General features: G+C 50.3%; 9 protein-coding genes across 9 annotated transcripts; 4 read left to right on the plus strand and 5 right to left on the minus strand.

Moving 5' to 3' along the window:
- Nucleotides 1-17: 17 nt before the first annotated feature.
- Nucleotides 18-374, plus strand: TRIVIDRAFT_219221 (uncharacterized protein; the record flags this gene model as incomplete). Its single annotated transcript, XM_014104179.1, has 2 exons — nt 18-74; nt 138-374. The coding sequence occupies 2 exons, from the start codon at nt 18-20 to the stop codon at nt 372-374; spliced, it is 294 nt and encodes a 97-aa protein (XP_013959654.1).
- A 759-nt stretch (nt 375-1,133) lies between these two features.
- On the plus strand, nt 1,134-2,414 carry TRIVIDRAFT_79305 (uncharacterized protein; the record flags this gene model as incomplete). Its single annotated transcript, XM_014104180.1, has 3 exons — nt 1,134-1,229; nt 1,300-1,898; nt 1,987-2,414. 3 exons carry the CDS (start codon nt 1,207-1,209, stop codon nt 2,412-2,414), a joined length of 1,050 nt encoding a protein of 349 aa, XP_013959655.1.
- TRIVIDRAFT_91761 (uncharacterized protein) lies at nt 2,398-3,349 on the minus strand (the record flags this gene model as incomplete). Its single annotated transcript, XM_014104181.1, has 2 exons — nt 2,398-2,963; nt 3,122-3,349. 2 exons carry the CDS (start codon nt 3,264-3,266, stop codon nt 2,650-2,652), a joined length of 459 nt encoding a protein of 152 aa, XP_013959656.1.
- A 458-nt stretch (nt 3,350-3,807) lies between these two features.
- Nucleotides 3,808-4,815, minus strand: TRIVIDRAFT_119016 (uncharacterized protein; the record flags this gene model as incomplete). Its single annotated transcript, XM_014104182.2, has 3 exons — nt 3,808-4,231; nt 4,290-4,594; nt 4,657-4,815. Coding segments are annotated over 3 exons (888 nt in total), but the record flags the coding sequence as incomplete, so codon positions are not given.
- A 1,838-nt stretch (nt 4,816-6,653) lies between these two features.
- Nucleotides 6,654-8,413, minus strand: TRIVIDRAFT_177423 (uncharacterized protein; the record flags this gene model as incomplete). Its single annotated transcript, XM_014104183.1, has 1 exon — nt 6,654-8,413. One exon carries the CDS (start codon nt 7,533-7,535, stop codon nt 6,654-6,656), a length of 882 nt encoding a protein of 293 aa, XP_013959658.1.
- Nucleotides 7,507-8,413, plus strand: TRIVIDRAFT_215437 (uncharacterized protein; the record flags this gene model as incomplete). Its single annotated transcript, XM_014104184.1, has 1 exon — nt 7,507-8,413. The coding sequence occupies one exon, from the start codon at nt 7,848-7,850 to the stop codon at nt 8,103-8,105; it is 258 nt and encodes an 85-aa protein (XP_013959659.1).
- A 565-nt stretch (nt 8,414-8,978) lies between these two features.
- TRIVIDRAFT_32339 (uncharacterized protein) lies at nt 8,979-11,025 on the minus strand (the record flags this gene model as incomplete). The annotated part of the gene is made up of 7 exons (XM_014104185.1): nt 8,979-9,096; nt 9,149-9,397; nt 9,447-9,577; nt 9,633-10,258; nt 10,464-10,607; nt 10,656-10,801; nt 10,853-11,025. 7 exons carry the CDS (start codon nt 11,023-11,025, stop codon nt 8,979-8,981), a joined length of 1,587 nt encoding a protein of 528 aa, XP_013959660.1.
- Nucleotides 11,026-13,344: 2,319 nt separating this feature from the next.
- TRIVIDRAFT_54904 (uncharacterized protein) lies at nt 13,345-15,204 on the plus strand (the record flags this gene model as incomplete). Its single annotated transcript, XM_014104186.1, has 2 exons — nt 13,345-13,518; nt 13,579-15,204. The coding sequence occupies 2 exons, from the start codon at nt 13,345-13,347 to the stop codon at nt 15,202-15,204; spliced, it is 1,800 nt and encodes a 599-aa protein (XP_013959661.1).
- Nucleotides 15,205-15,516: 312 nt separating this feature from the next.
- TRIVIDRAFT_54905 (uncharacterized protein) lies at nt 15,517-16,395 on the minus strand (the record flags this gene model as incomplete). Its single annotated transcript, XM_014104187.1, has 2 exons — nt 15,517-16,212; nt 16,300-16,395. The coding sequence occupies 2 exons, from the start codon at nt 16,393-16,395 to the stop codon at nt 15,517-15,519; spliced, it is 792 nt and encodes a 263-aa protein (XP_013959662.1).
- Between the last annotated feature and the right edge of the window lie 151 nt (nt 16,396-16,546).

Raw genomic sequence — 16,546 nt, forward strand, 5'->3', positions numbered from 1 at the left:
GGGGGACCCCTCGCGATATGCGCGATCTTCGTGATCTACACCTTGCAAGTCGACGGATTGCTCGTAGGCACAGAGTAAGTAGATATGAAAATGGGACAGTGTTTTTTGTGTTATTAGGTATAGCTAACACTCCTTAGGTCCGCATTGCTACCTATTTCAGGCTTTGCAATAGATCACTGCGCATCCTCATGGACCTTCTCAGTCCTCATGAACTGCGCCAACAAATTGCGTCTGGACTGGAGCAGTTACGGGAGCGAGAGTGGCTTGATCAAGAACAACCTGGGGAATTTGAGCCCATTGTCGTTGATTTAAGCTATGTGGAGCTTCCAGATTTTGATGACGACCTGGAATCTGACGTACTGATCTGGTCATGAGTTGGTCTATCTAGTGTTTACTACTAGGTAGTAATCGGTGTGGGATTGAACTTTTCCCAGTTTCACGTGGACTGCGACTGAAGTTTTGAGGTCTCAAACAGTCATGGTTACGGTTGATGAGCAGCTTCTAGGTATACGATTCTGAAGCGAGTCTAAGAGCACCAGGAGATGATGAGGAATGTCATAATTTTGTATAGACACAGGATTGCATGCGGAGGCCAGCTGTTATACAAATATTTTCGTTACAAACCCTTACTTGTGGTACTTGAAATCGCTCTCTTGTGAGATGGCTGAAGTCCGCCGCCTAAATTGTCCAACATGATATAACAAGAACGTTGACACGACTTTATCCATCCCGCATAATCGGATCTAAGTCAGCCTACCTGTCCAACCTCCACCTCAGCTAATATGCAAGAGACCAAATAGTCTGTTAAAAAAATATGACACGTCTGAACAATCTTCACGACACCCTCTTTCGACGTTCCGCACGGCCGATGATTGGCCGCCTCACTTTCCGGTTTGCCCAACTCCACCCCCCGCATCCAAGCGCCGAGACTCGGAGACTGGGTCCCCCAAAAAGGCAGATTCAAGACTCGCCGCATGACACTTGCGATAGACGATAGCTGCGTCATCAAGGGTGTTATCGGAGGGAAACTGGAATGAGGCTCAAAGATTTGGGTAACGTTGCTTGTTGATTGTATGCGAATATACATATATATTTAGAGAGAGCGCGCTCATGGTAGCGTGTTTGCGGATGTGCGATAATCGTTCATAGAATCACAACAACCCACCATTCACGACTTATACGCACAATATCTCAGTTCACAACACCATGACTGACATCGTCGTAATCGGGTAGGAAGATTCCTCTAACCCTCATCTTCCAAAATCACAAACCACAAACTGACACAACCTCCAACCTCAGTGCTGGCGTCATCGGCCTCAGCGCCGCCCTCCGCCTCCAACAAGAGGGCTACAACGTCACCATCGTCGCCAAAGAGTTTCCCACCCCTTTTGAAGCCGCCGACAAGCGTGCCCTAATCAACTACACCTCGCAATGGGGTGGCGCGCATAATCGCTTCGTTCTCCCTACGAATCCCGCTGAGACGCTTGAGCATGGGTATTCTCTCACGACATTTCGCCATATGGAGGACACGCTGAAGGAGTTTCCTGAAGCGGGTATCACTTTCATGAAGGGTATTGAGTACTTTGAGAATCCACCACCGGTATACCGTGATTTGACAGCAGAGAAGGCTCTCCAGCTTGGTATCAAAGAGTTCAAGTTGCTAGAGAAGAAGGACTTTCCGGACGACAAGGTGACCCGGGGATACGAGTACAAGACGTGGTGCGTGAATCCCATGGTCTACTGCTCATTTCTTCTTCGTCGGTTCCATATTCTGGGAGGCAAGGCTATAAATATGGAGCTTCGTACCCCGAACGAAGCATTCCTTATCAAGGACGTCGACTTGGTCGTCAACTGCTCCGGCCAGGGATTCAACGACCCAGACGTGTTCCCCACAAGAGGTAAGTCCTTATACCACGAATCCTGCTCTAACTCAACTGTTCTGCTTGAACATCATATAAACACGTCGAAAACTTACAAATCCCCAAGGCCAAACATGCCTCGTCGCAAACCCCTGTGACGCCACCGTGACCCGCCAAAACGCAGACGGGTCATGGACATTCTGCGTACCCCGTAACTTCCACGGCGGCACCGTCATCGGCGGCACCAAAGAGCCCGACAACTGGGACCCCGAGCCCAGCCCCGAGACTCGTGCCCGACTGCTCTCCGCCTTTGCTGCCACTTATCCGCCCATCGTCGCAGACGGGCCTTTGCAGCCGCTGGGGGACATTGTTGGACGGAGACCGACTCGTCGTGGCGGGATTAGGCTGGAGAGAGAGGAGATACACCCTGAAAAAATCATCGGCGTGAAGGGACAAGGCGTGAGGCGGGTTGTGCATGCGTATGGCCTCGGTGGAAGGGGTTTTGAGCTCTCGTGGGGTGTAGCAGAAGAGGTTCTGTTGCTTGTCAAGCAGTGAGTTTCTAGTCGTCTATAAATCGGCCGCTGCGCTATTCAGAAAGCGGCCTCTCCTTTTTTCAACACGTTATATCGTACAAGTCCCCGTTATCTATATCTGTACATGCCCCCTCTCATCAACTCATACTCAAACAAAAAGCCATCAAAGTCTTTGGTCCATGCAAAAACACACTCCCTGCGCCAACATAAAACGCCAACAGAAACCATGATTTTCTTCTTCTTTCCACAAGTGCATCTTATTTCGTGCTGCCATCGGGTCTTAGGGGCGGTACCGTCTCTCCTCGTTTTTCCATCTCTTTCTGTCTCGACAGCCTCACATCCTCTGGCAGACCCCACCACTCCCGCATGAACTCTTCTTGGGCGGCTGCCATCTTGGTTTTCCTCTCGCGCTGCCGCTGTCGTTCCATTCGTAGTGCGAACCATTCCTCTCGCGCGGCGTCCTGTTCCTCCTGCGTAGCCCGGAGCTTCATGCAGGCATTCATAGCGGTGTGTTCAGCTCGGCAGGCAAACGTGACGCTAAACGTTCGGCCGAGGGCGCAATCGGCAAATGCTGTTTGGCTTCTCTTAGCAGACGGGTTCTGTGACAGCTCCGAAGGGAGGGTTGCTAGCAATTGGCCGAGAAAAGTGAGGGGGGATCATGCCACTCCCACGAAGGCTTCATGCGCTCTTCCAGCGCAACCAAGTAAAGAAAACAGTGGATTCGCCTACCTTTGATTTCGTCGGCGCATTGTTTGCGCACTCTGGCATAGTATATGTCTCGCACCTGCGACTCTTGCGAAGCCGATAAAGGCAGCGGATTCCGAGACGGGACGCCGAGCCGTTGCTGAGGGATGTTGGGGGTTTCCGCGGCCATCGTGGCCATTGAGGTGCACAATCTCTGGGTAGTAGTAACAACGCAGCCAGCAAGGCAGAATTTGAGCTAGAGATTTCGTCGTTTTGAGAGCGGAAGTGGTTTTACGTGCGATGGAGGTTGGTTGAACCTGAGCTTGATCAGATCTCGAATGGTAATCGTCAAATGGGGTTTGAGCTGGGCTGATAATGCGGCAGAACTCTCACCGCCTGCCTATTTTGACTTACAACCAAATATTGTCAACAATAGGTGGTTTTTTTTTTTTTTTTTACTTTTTTTTTTCTGAGCTCATATTTCATATTATTTCATGAGATTGAATACGGATATCAATAAAAATGAGTGTGTAAATTGGCTGTTATTTAGCCTAAAATGCTTCGTTACAGAGGTATCTACCGTGTTCCAACCAGTTCATTACGTTAATCCAGCCATTACCCCATGGGATATCCATAAACACATTGCGCCCCACATATCGTTTATCCAACTTCATCTACTCGTCCCCAGCTCAGAGTATTTGTTTTTTTTATATATCCATTATTTATTAGGACTAATAGGAAGCCTGCTGAGGAGGTGGTGGTGAAACCCCATCATGGGCAGGCGCCTCATGGTAGGTTTGTGGTTGCTGATACTGCTGTGGGGGGTATTGGCCATATGTCTGCTGATCCTGGGGAGGAGGAGAGTAGGCAGTCTGCGGCTGATAAGGAGACTGAGCTTGTGGGTACGGGCTAGTGGTCTGAGGAGGATACTGGCCCTGCGGGTATTGGTCCTGTGGGGGGTACTGAGTATTGGGCTGAGCAACACCCTGGGGTGGGATAAGCGTCTGCTGCTGCTGCTGAGCTTGTTGGTCTTGCTTGGGCTCCATGGCAATCGTCTGAACAGGGGCATTTTCGTGGTCAAACAAGAATCGACCAGCCTTGCGGCCGTTGAGGAAGCTATACAGAGTCCAGGCGAAGGTTGCGATAAAGAGAAGCCTTTTGTACTTGGTCAGCTACGGAACAGTTAATCGAATTGGAATTCATTTAAACTCACCACACCAAAGCGCCAAGGCCAGCGATGGCAGAAAGCATGTCACCGCCAGACTTGAAGAGGATAACGTCGCGCTTCTTGAAGCATGTCTTGCTGTTAAACAAGCTGCCATCATCGAAGCAGCCGTCCACCCGGACATTGAAGACGAATTTGGCGCGCTTGGCAGCCACGGCAGCAAAGGTTGCAAGCCAAAGGATCATCATGACACCATCAAGGACGATGACGGCAACGACGTGGTAGAACTCGTTGAGCGTTGGCAGCTTCTCACTAAGGATAGCATACATGCTGACGATCCAAGTGATGATGGCCTAGCTCGTTGTTAGATGTTTTGAAATTCATGTTTGGAAATAGAGGATAAGGCATCGCTTACAATAGCCAGTGCGAGACCTTCCTCGTCAAGGTAGGCATCGTGCATCAAACGAGCAGCCAAGGCAAGGATGATGAGAGAGATGAGAACTTGGAAGATACGGCAGATGAACACCCAGAGGGGTGAGACCAAGACGTGGCCGGATTCGTTTTCAGGCTGCTGCATGATGGGCGAGTTTACCAGGTGTAAACCAAATGACTGTGGGTGCCTCTCTTGAATATCCTAGAACCTTGAGACAGGGAAGATTGGCAACCTGTCTTATACAGGGCGAATCAAGCGAAGAGTCCGACTACTGTACAACAACCGAGGAACCAAGACAGACACTGGCAGCAGGACAGCACGGCATTCTTATTGCTGGCGCCAACATTGCTAGGGCTATAGCCGAGCAAGTCCGCTTCAATCTCTATCTCCGCCACCGGCACGTCTCTCAGCCTGAGAGCGGTCGGTGAGGCAGACTGCCGGGTCTTGGTCTCCATCGTCTGTCAAAGTCGCTCCATTCTGCCCGCGCCAACGATGGAACTAGCTACCTTGGTGTCCCCTCGGGTTCAGCCGCAGCCCAGGGTGGTGTTTAGGTTTTGCTTGAGAGAGCTTGGACCAGGCTGATCAGGGACTCGGATGTCAGTCACTAGCCGGTGCGGCTGTGGCAGCCCAAGGCTCTTGACGGCGTTCTGGGCCCGCAGAGGAACCGTCTGCTAGCTGGTGTTGGCACTGATACTAAGGCATTATTAGGTGCTTAATCGGTGGCACATGTGCCTGTAGCTGTTGAGCACAGGATCGCGCTGTGGAGCGGCAAAACAAACCCCATCCCGAAGGCCTTGCTCGCCTCAATGCAACGACGTGGACGGGAGGAAAAGGTGTGAGTGGGCAGGGATACACAGCAATGCAGAGGAGATGCGGTAAAAGCTCAGGCCAGGGTGGGCTGGGTTGGAACATGTGGCTTGCATGAGGATGCTGGATGTTAAATGAGAGTTGTAAGCCACGCCTCGGATCAACTACTGCTGCCGCCGCACAGAAGCAGCCGATTTGTCGGTCCTGAGGGCGGGATAAGACTATCGAATCTCAGAAAAAGCAAACGGCAGAGAATTGGCACACTTATCGGCAGAGGTCTCTATCCAATACTACCTTGCCTGGAACAGGTGCAGTACAGTTAGGCGCTTTGCCCCCCTACCTAGCTTGCACGGCCCAGTACTAGTAGCTGAGCTTGTCTTGTGTCTGTGCTTGTATTACGCCCTTTGCTTCACCCAGCTTGGACAGAGTGGGCAGCTCGTGAAATGAAATCGATCGAGTTTGCCGGGCTCTTCCCAAAATCGCCCGATCGGCAGTGCGCGGGATTGGTTCCGCCGTATTATGCCTCTTCCAGCACGTGGAAGCGCGGCTTTGGGCATTGACAGCAGCCAGAGATTGGGTTGTCAGACAGGGATCCGCCGCGGAAAGCTGTGACTGTGAGTGTGACCTTGTCCAACTTCTCACAACTCAGCCTCACTTCGTTTAGCGTCGTTAGCCGCTTTCGTCCTGTTTGTGCGCTGGCCAGCATCGCTAAAGCCAACATGGAGGTGCTGCTAGCTGCAATTTGATTCCTTCTGTGCCGTACTCGTACATGCTCGGGGATGAACTCCGTACCACTACAGGTACTTATGAGTACGAGTACTGTACATGGACCTATACGGACTACGACTGCTATCTCTGCCTGTGACAGTTGATAGCCCAGGGGCGCTTCTGTGTGACTGGCGAGCCGTGAATCCACAGCCAGTAGAGCCTCAATTCTGGGGGTTCTTGGTGGCCGCCACTCGCTTTCATCACACGCATCACCGCGCCACTTTGGCATGGATCAAATGGAATGCAATCCATTAGTTTCACTACTAGGCTTGACGCTGCAAGAGTCTGCATTACTCATATTATTCACTGTTTTTTCGGCTCTCCTTTGATTTCTTTGAAGTCTTATTTTAAACTTTTTTTGTGCATTATGTGACTTTTTTTCTTTATCCTAGCACATTCATTGTTTACACCTTCTCGTTGGGTCCGGCAATCAGAATCTTGATAGCCTCTCCGGTCTTGACCTTTTGGAATGCCTCCTCGGCCTGCTTGAAGCTGACAATGCCCGTGATCAGCTTCTTGACATCAACACGGCCAGTCCTGACAAGCTCAACAGCCAGCTCGTAATCTCCGGCACCGTAACGGAACGATCCCCGGGCCGTCACCTCCTTCAAGCACATGGCCATGATAGGGAATGTGATGTCGCTCTTGCCCATACCACCTTGCACGTAAGTGCCTCCCACGCGGACGACGTGCAAGCTCGTCTGGATTGACGGCTCTGCGCCGCTGGCATCAATGACAGCATCCGCACCGATAGGAAGGTCTGCAAGCTCCTTGATGGCCTTGGCGTTTTCCTCGGGCGAGATTCTCTGAGACACATATGTGTGTGTTGAGCTGAAGCTCTTGGCAAAGTCCAGCTTGGACTGCACAATATCGACACTGACAACCTTGGTTGCGCCATAGGATTGGGCCACGGCAGCACACAGCAGACCCACGGGTCCAGCTCCCATCACCACGACCGACTGGCCGGGCTGGATCTGGGCCTGCTTGACAATGTGAACCGCCACCGCCAGCGGCTCAATCATAGCACCCTCCTGCAGGGACACATTGTCCGGCAGCTTGTAGCAGAAATCGGCCGGGGCGGCCCACAGTCCGGTCAGAGTGCCGTGGTATGGCGGCGTCGCGGCAAAGACCATGTCCGGGCAGAGGTTGTATTTGCCGGCACGGCAGAAGGAGCATCGACGGCATGGGTAGCCAGGCTCCAGAGCAACTCGGTCGCCAACCTTGAGGTTCTTGACAGCCGAGCCGACCTCGACAATGGTTCCGGCAGACTCGTGGCCCAGGACCATGGGGTCCTTGACAACAAAGTGACCGATGGCGCCGTGCACCCAGTAGTGGACGTCTGAGCCACAGATTCCGGTGTAGTTTACCGCGACGAGGACGTCGTTGGGGTCGGAGATGGTGGGCTTGGGACGCTCCTCAAAGGTGACATCTCCGGGCTTGTTGAGAACGAAAGAAAGGTTCTGTTCCGTTTGGGCCAGTCGTCAGTTCCAATCCTCTATCTTCTCAACACCAATCGCCTCTCCGTTGGGTGAGTCCTCTTACGCTGATCGCATCCTTGTTAATCGTTTGAGTCGCCATTTCAAACAGTGCTGGATTCAATGAGCAAACAATTGAACTTTGGCGGGGTAGCTCAGCAAGAGATCCTCAGTCACAATGCCGTTGAAACAGAGTTGAGCGAGGAAGAAAAATCCTCTCGCAGCCAGATGGCAATTCCATTATATACGCAATCCCTCATCCCCGCATTGGGATTCAGCCATATGACATTTTCCATCCGCGACGAGTTTCTTCCCAACCGACGCCCCACGATAGCTAATTGGAGAATCACGGATCACGCTGCCAGGAGCGTTACTCCGTAAGCCTAAGCTCATCTCGAAGGACCCCGCGCAGTGCTACTCTGCGCGCCTAGTATTTTGGCAGAGACTCCAGGTTCCTGCGCGACAGGAACTTTCAACACTATTTGCGGCGCAGCCCACAATTATAAGAGGACCAATGGCAATTTAACCGGTGACAATAGCCGCGCCAATGGGAGAAGCGCTGGACAAATACTGGAGATTCCGTCGCCAGCGATTTCGGTGGTGTAGTTAGGCACACATTTGTTTTTTCTTGCCAAACCACGTGCTGTAGCAAGTGCAAGTGTTGGGAATTAAGATAGCATGACCATGGGATATGCGTTACGCCAACGATGCATGTACTCGGAAGCTTTCCGATTGCTTTTGATAGATGGATTTGCCATGACATGCGTCATATGATCGTACGAGACCAATACTATCTGTAGCTTGAGCAACTCCATTTGCTCTTATACCAATGACGCCTACCCTGTAACATGCAGAGATGACATCAATGCAATAGAGGGCGCTCGACTTTATACCTGAGCGTAGTGAAAGACGTCAGGTCGCAATGGGCCTGAAGAATGTATTGTCGCCCAACCAGTAAATCAACACGGAAGTCTAAGTAATCGTCGCAAAGATAGCCTGAAGAAATCTGTGAGAGATGGCCTTAATACATGGCCGGCTTCATAAAGAAGAGTGTATCACTACCCATTTCTTTCTGACGATGCTCAACAGTCTTTCCATGCACGTGCAACTAATGTTTAATATAAAATTTATTCATTACCAAATATTTATACAAAAAGAAAGCAATATGATTCCCACACACTAACTCGAGTACACAATTACTCAAGTATATGTAGATAGTTGTGTTCATTTGGATTGCTCTTATAACGAGTCTGCCTAGCACACAGTAATGCCATCTTTCCAACTAGTGGCAGAAAAAGATTGAGGATAAGGATAACCGGTGATGTTAATAAGCTCCAATATAGGTGTTACTTGTCCATGAGTAGGAAAGACACTTAACAGACATTAGATAGGTATTGCTATACAATAATAATAACAGAACTTACATTGCTTTATCAGTTAAGCCATCTTTGAGTAGCTGGTCGAGCCACTGCCGCATTAGAGCCTGGTCAGACTCCTCAGCAGGAAGTCCAGCCTGCCATGCATCCGCTTCGAGCACAGCAACTGCAGAATTATCACTGGTGCATTTCTCCGTAACGAGCGCATAAGACCAGTCAGATGCATGCGTGGCATGTTTTTGCCATGTGAACCAGGCCTGCATGCTGTTGTCTTTATGGACATAGGGATGCGTATCGCTAGAGAAGATTAGTTGCGATTCATGAATAAACTTGGTAATGCACTCACTTAAAGGTCACGAAAGTGGCGTTGGGAATGCTGGACCAGTACTGGACAGCCATTTCTGGGACGATGAGCTTTGCCCCAATAGCTACATACTCATTGGCGCCTCCACTATGGTCACGATGGTGATGAGTGGGCTGTACAATAGATGTTAGTTCGGCATTTGGAGCAATTTTGATAGGGAAAACTCACCCAAAGGTGGGAGATGGGCTTATTTAAATTTTCCTTAATCCACTGAATGACGCTGAGTGTCCACTGAGGAGGTGCATCGCAGACAATGACACTCTCCTCGAATTCCAGAATCATCTGCTTGACACCAAGAACATTGTCGTCCAGAATAACCCAGTGTAACTTGGGCAATCCCTTTACAGGCTGCTCAGCCTTGATTCCCTCTACTGTCGAATTCTTAAGGCCAGTCCAAATACCATTGCCAGAAAACTCCGTTAGCCACCAGTGATCAATCCCGTCAACCTTCTTGGGTGCGGCTTTAGGAGACCAGCTCTGGCTCTCGGGAAGGCCCTGGAAATAGTTGGCTGGGAACTTGGGGTTGACGGTAATTTCATCAATCTGAAAGTCCTCGAGTGGGGAATTCAGAGCCTGAGACGTCGAGTTATACACAGTCTGTACCCTGTGTGGGAAGTATACGCTGTTGACAGGTTTATAATCGGTGAGGTATAAGTCGTTGGTGGATTTGCCGTAAATGGCGTGGTTCTCGATTGTACGAACAATGTATGGAAGGTGACTGACAGGGTCAAAGATGACAGTCATGTCGCGGGAAACATGTTGCACAGCAGGATACTCAATACCATTAATTTGAACTTTGGAAGCTTCAACACCGTCACTGCATTTGAGCTTCCAAATGTTAGAGTATTTTACGCAAAAAGGGGTCATGAAATTACCTTGGATAGCAGTATTGGAGACAGCATCTCACCATGCAGAACCAAGTATTCTGCAAGCGCGGCTGTGAGACATTAGATTAATATTTCCCCGTTGATGTGATAAAAAGGAATATTAACATCTTACAATCAGTATAGCCAGATGTTTCATTGCCGGGCAGCCAGATCTGGTTGTTTCCGCGCACAAAGCATGCGAAGCCATCATGACCTCCACGAACGACAAGCGAGAAGTCAAGAGGCTCGAGGGCAGGCCGTCCCCAGGACCAATAATCTGGCGGGGTTAGTAATTTTCACCACATTGATTTTAAATATATCTAACCCGAGGGAGTCCAGCGCCTATCGATGCGCTGAATTAGTTCGTCGGAAGTAAAAGAGAAGGAAACGTTCTGTTGGCCACTGATTGCTACTGCAGTATCGGCTTGATTGAGCTCATAGCTTTGCATGAGACTCCTCGAGCGGAAAATGCTGGAAACTGGTTAGACCTAGATTCCGGTAATTCCAGGGGAAGAGTTATACTTGGAGACATGGTAGGTAACTCCATGGAGGCTATTGATAGCGTTTGCGCCGCCAAGAGCATCAATACCCTTGCTCAGTAAAGTGTCCGCAGATAAAGATGAATCTGACAACGGAGTTGTAACTGCAGGAGAGGCTAAAAGAACAGAGTAAGCCACTGCTTTGGTGAATGCCATGGCTGAAAAGTGCCGAGCACCAAGGGGCTGCATCACAAATGGACCACAAAGGTAATCTATGCGACGGATAGTAAGGACTTGGGCTTGATGAAGGAGCTGATTAATGATATCAAAAATTGATCTCTGCAGATAAAAGTATTCCCTTTAAATATGTATATGTTGTTTGTTGAGCGGATGCTCAATAACTTCCACACAACAAGAGCTGACGTGTATTAACTCCCGCGCCAAAAGAGCGGACGTTTAATAACTGCCGCACAAAAATAGCGGATGTTTAATAACTTCCGCGCAAGATAGTTTGCCCTCGCAATGATAATTCATTAACAGACCCTTGAGCTTTCGTAACACGAAGCTAGACAACAGAAATGACTGATGATGGCATATGGCGTGGGAAAGACAATATATCGCAGGTTCACAAATCTCAGTAAGCCGCTAAAGCCGTTTGCAATAGAGTGACTCTCCGTCTGTATAATGATATCGGCATTAAACAAGAGTCCGCGCTGCCGCTTGCAGATTCTTTTCAAGGCTCCGATCATTGGTTGAATCAGCATTTGCAGCATCTAAAGCCCCAGTAGTCGGCGGAATAGTTACTAGGTATGCATAAGTCTCCAGGGTCTCCATCAGGAGCCAGGCGAAGAACCGTCACAAAGAAGCATATTGTTACGAATTTCTATAAGGGAGTTACGCCAAGGCATGATAGGCTATGGAATGAGCGCCAACCTGTCGGGTATAGTACATGACGTTCTTCAAGCCCGTGAACCTTGAAGATGAGGCATGCGGCGAAGATGGCGGCTAATCTGCAATACGACCAATCGATTCGCGTTGGGATCTGACAGGCGGATCGTCGGGGGCGTGTCGCGGCTCACTATATTGTGCGTCGTTAAGGCCGCGTTGGGAAAAAAAAATTGACGCCGCCCAGATAATTAGTTCACCCTCAAATACACTTGTCAACGATGGCTGCCCTTCTAATGGCTTGTAAATGCAACCAAAGAGAGAGCTTGAAGTTGGCGTGGAACAGGTCCAGTTGAAGTGCTGATGTGTGTAAAGGTGCAATATTGACTTTGTCGTTTCTTACCTTGGAAGCTCCCCTGTCTGTCAAGAGGCTCTTATCAAGCACCCTTCTCTGAAATATACAGCTTTTTGTGGAGTGACAAGTTTGAAACATGCAACAAAAGTACTGAGGTTGCATCAGCAAGTCAACTTGGGCAATTGTTTGATGCTAAAGTCGATACTAAATTAGGAGGTGGAGCTCTTTCCCGAATCGACGCCTGTAATAAGCGGGGTAGCGCTGCCTGTTTGTGATTCCTGGAAGCTGCACTTGCCAAGGTACTGCAGGCGTAAGATGGAGGGCTTGTGGAAGGAACCATTGGCTTAGAAGCCAAAAAAAAAAAAAAAAAAAAAAAAGAAAAGAAATGGAAGGCTCGCTTAATCACGTCAAAGATCTGGCATGGCAAATCCCAATCTTCAATTTTCCCTTCCGCAATCTCATTTCCCCCTAAGATCTCTTTGCTCTCGCTGCATGCTTGACAGACATTCGCCCGTCGCGAAAAAATTAAGCGCCCTTCCTGCCGCGGCCAACGTCCTCCGGCCTATCAGGAATCCACCTCGATGCGACCAGACGCGAAGCTGCAGGCCTTTTGAGTGGCCTATGGCGTTCGTCCAGTGCCTTCAAACTTCAACCCACCCCTGCGTTTCCAGCGCTTAAGTACGCCAATGCAGTGTGATGCGGCTTCCCATTGGCTGTCTGGATATCGATGGCGTCCACCCTTCAAGATCAAAGTGCTATTTTGGGGGCGCAGAGATCATGGTGTCACCCACTCGCTCTCTTGGTTCGCCGTGTTATGTGCTTTCGTCCCTTTACACCGGCTGCGATTCCTATGCCGACTCGACTAAGCTGTCTAGCCAAAGGCGCTTAATCGACTGATTTGATGGCGGCACCTTCTGGCTATCTAGTTGGGTCGCCGGCCGCCTCCCCACCCATTCACAAGGCTGGCCTACCTGGACAAGAGGAGTGCTCTTTTGTTATATCTGGTCTTGTAGCGCTGTTTTTTACTCCTGCCCTTGCATAGTGCTCCTCTTGTTGTTGTTCTTGTTGTGTCTGCTCTGCTGGTATCACGATGCGACGCTCAGCCAACAAACAATGAAACCATAGCATCTTGCCAACGTTTGTTCTCACCCTTTGGATACCCTAGGCGTTTCTTTTTTGTTTTTTTCGGTGCTCTAGTGCTCCATCTCAACTCGATACCCCACGCCTCTTCCGTGAAGAGGGCCGTTCTTGAGTGCTGCGGGTGTATACTAAATACACCATCTCGTGCTTAAACTATGGCCTCACATCAACCATCTGGCAGCGCCAGCTTCTCGCTCTTCCCAAATCCAAACTTTTCCAAACCTCACCCACGTGGCAATCAGGTGCCTCGATCTCGTCGTTCAGAGTCCCATGAGCGTCGAGCGGCCACGCCGCAGCAGCAGCTTCAGGATAGTCGTGCTCCAACACCCGTTGCTTCGCCCTCGCCGGTGCTCGCTCCTGTATCATCTCCCTCTCAAAATGGCCGACAGACTCCGCAACAGAGAGCCCACACGCCTCTAGAGTTCAATCCTCCAATTGAAGAAGCATCAGAAGTCGTTTCAGACCACAATGCTCTACCAGCCATGGACACAGAAGAGCAACTCGACGGACCTGGCGTGGGTGCCAGTCGCCCTGCCCGGCCCCAGCAACCACGATTGACCATCGAAGTCCCTAGAGGGACGGATAATATACTTCCACCTCCTCCGATGTTCGTGGGTAATAGCGTTAACCAGCCGAGAAATTCCATCGCCAAACCCCCTCTGTTATTCGACGCTCCACCGTCCTCTGAGCCGCCGCCCTTGCGATCCATGTTCCCAACGTACAATCCCGATTTGCCCCTGGATCAGCAAAACTACGGCCCGATTCAAATGAACCCGTCTGGAGTGCCCCGGGCTGTTGTCAGTCGCCAGAGCTACTATGAAAGCGCTGAGCCTGCGCCGGAGCAGCCTCCTGTCAGAGTTCCCGTTCGCCCTCAAAACCCCCCAATTATTCCTGCCACCTGCACAACCGAGCAACTTCAAGATCTTTGGAAAGTTACAAACGGTTGGCAAGCATCTGGATCTGAGGGGCGCGTTTACTGTTTGAAGTTGACGCAGCAGAAAGATGCCCCTGTTTACACACTTTCTTCCACCTCACAGCCTTTCTATAACCTCCGTTTGGATCCCACATCTGCATCGGCGTACGTGTCACTTAGTAGACACGATCCCAGCAAAGCCTACAAGGCTCCTAAACCAGCGTCAAGTTCCCCTGCAAGCATTCTAAATGGTGTAATGGGTGGCAACAACCGTGCCTCAGACGGAAAATATTGGCAAGAGGCACTGAATACAACACTTGAAGAGGAATCTCGAAAGCATTCCCCCAACGATGGCCTTGCTGCCCTTCTCATGCCCTGTGCCGCAACAAAGATAGTCTTGGATAGGGCGGACGATCCCGCCACAGTTGCGGCTGCAGAGAGAGAGTGCGGAAGACTTGTGTGGGATGATGACAGCGCAAGTTATTATTTGGTGCATCCGGCCCTGGCTACACCCTTCTGCGTTACAATTGAGAATTCTCCTGCCTGGTCTCGTGTTGAGTACACACTGGAGCACCACGAATCACCACAACACCTTGCCAAGCTGACGCGAGATGGCACCGGTAGTGGGTGGTTAGAAGTCGACACTGGTGTTGCATCCAAAATCGAATCATATTATATTGTCGATGTGGCTGTTACGGCGTTGCTTCTTGTTGCCGCCATGGAGGATCGAAGCTCGCCAAACACCGTTATAGAGGCATTTGAGGCGCCGCCAATACCGGAGCCTCCCAAACAATCAAGAAGCCTTAGCAGCGCTCTTAGCCGACACCGTGACGATGAAGACGGCAAGAAGAAAAAGGATAAGAAGGATAAGAAGCGCACACGGATGGAACAATTCGAGATTGACATCGAGAGCCAAAATGACAGCCTGGGCAAGGGGGGTAAAAAGGCATCAGCGGAGGATAAAGGGCCTTTTATACTACGAGTTATTGTAAAGCTGGTGAAGGGAGTGTTTAACTGCTTTATATGGATACTTACGATTGGGTTTGCATGTGTCAAGGGAGTTTTCAAGGTTCTTTATAAATGTGTGGGATCCAAGTATTAATACGACGATGCATTATGATTAATGATAACGAGCAACCAGAATATCTGTTTCAAAGTACTTGTGGAAATAGTATACGCTCATGTCAAGTTATTTCATGATTTTGATGCTAAACAACAACCTCTTTATAACAAACTGTAAATAAAAGAAAAACCCATTTTAAAATCCGTTTTCGGGATGCTTTAATATCCATACATGTACACACCAGGGCCATCTCGTAATTGCACAGCACAATGCATTAACAGCGCTCATGATTAAAGAATCCTCCGACTCTCCCACCAAGCTCTTCCTTGTTTGCTCGCTCGCCTTTCGCATCTACCTCTTCCTCTTCCGCACCATAATCTTCTTCCCTCTCCTCGTCGCTCCGCCCGATGTCGCCGTCTTGGCCATCTTGGCGCGCTGGACCTCGAGCTGGGTCTCGGCGGTCATGAGCGACTTGACCTTTTTGCGTGAGTGCTCCAGCTTGCGCTTGAGCTCGCGGAGGTTCTCTGATCTTTCGAATGCGTCTTGTTGGTCTTCTCTTTTCGAGGATTCGTCTTCGGCTGCTTGTAGGGCTTCGTCTCGCTCGTCTTCGTTGTCTAGGAATACGATTTTTCGGGGGCCATTTGAGGTTGACCGCCGTCTTGACGGGCCCTCATCTTCGTCGTCAAAATCAAAACCGTCGTCCTCGTCGTCATCTTCCTCGTCCAGCTGATCCAAGCCCTTCGTCAAGACAGCTTGCTCCTCCAACCTCGCCAGCTCCTTCACGGCGACCTGCTTCATCGTGCGCACGTATCCCAGATCCTGTGTCTTGAGCAGCCGCACCGTGTCCTGGTCCATGCCCTTGTTGTTCCCGCGATCGCCCTCGACTCTTCCGTTCCACTTCCTGCCGACATTGATTTTGGCGCCGGGGCCCTTGCGCGACATCATGCCGAAGTAGAATTCATCTTCGTTGCGATCCGCAGCCTTTTCGCGGAGGGCCTTGAGCTGTGCCTTTTTCTGGTTATAGTCCTTTGCACGTTTGGAGTAGTCCTAAAATTCCTGTCAGTACAATCTCATCAAATCACAACTTCTTCAAGACTTGGGTATGAGATCGAGGACTGCCGGCTTGTTTCGTACCTTGTGCTTCTCGAGGAGACCTAGGCGACGGCGCTCGAGAGGCTGCGCACGCTCCCGATGGGGGCGCCGCTGAATCGAGTTTCGCAAAGACGACATCTCTGCGATTGCGACGTTTCTGTACGGATATTTGGTGGACCAAGGAGATTCTGGCGGCTTCGACTGCGAAGAGGTCGCCGCAGTCTGAAGAAAGCTGGTGGCAGAGCGGCAGAATTCTGAGATTTTTGGCGGTGAGAGCAGCCGTGGCTAG

Source organism: Trichoderma virens, assembly GCF_000170995.1.
Source record: "Trichoderma virens Gv29-8 chromosome Unknown TRIVIscaffold_3, whole genome shotgun sequence".
NCBI lineage: Eukaryota > Fungi > Ascomycota > Sordariomycetes > Hypocreales > Hypocreaceae > Trichoderma > Trichoderma virens.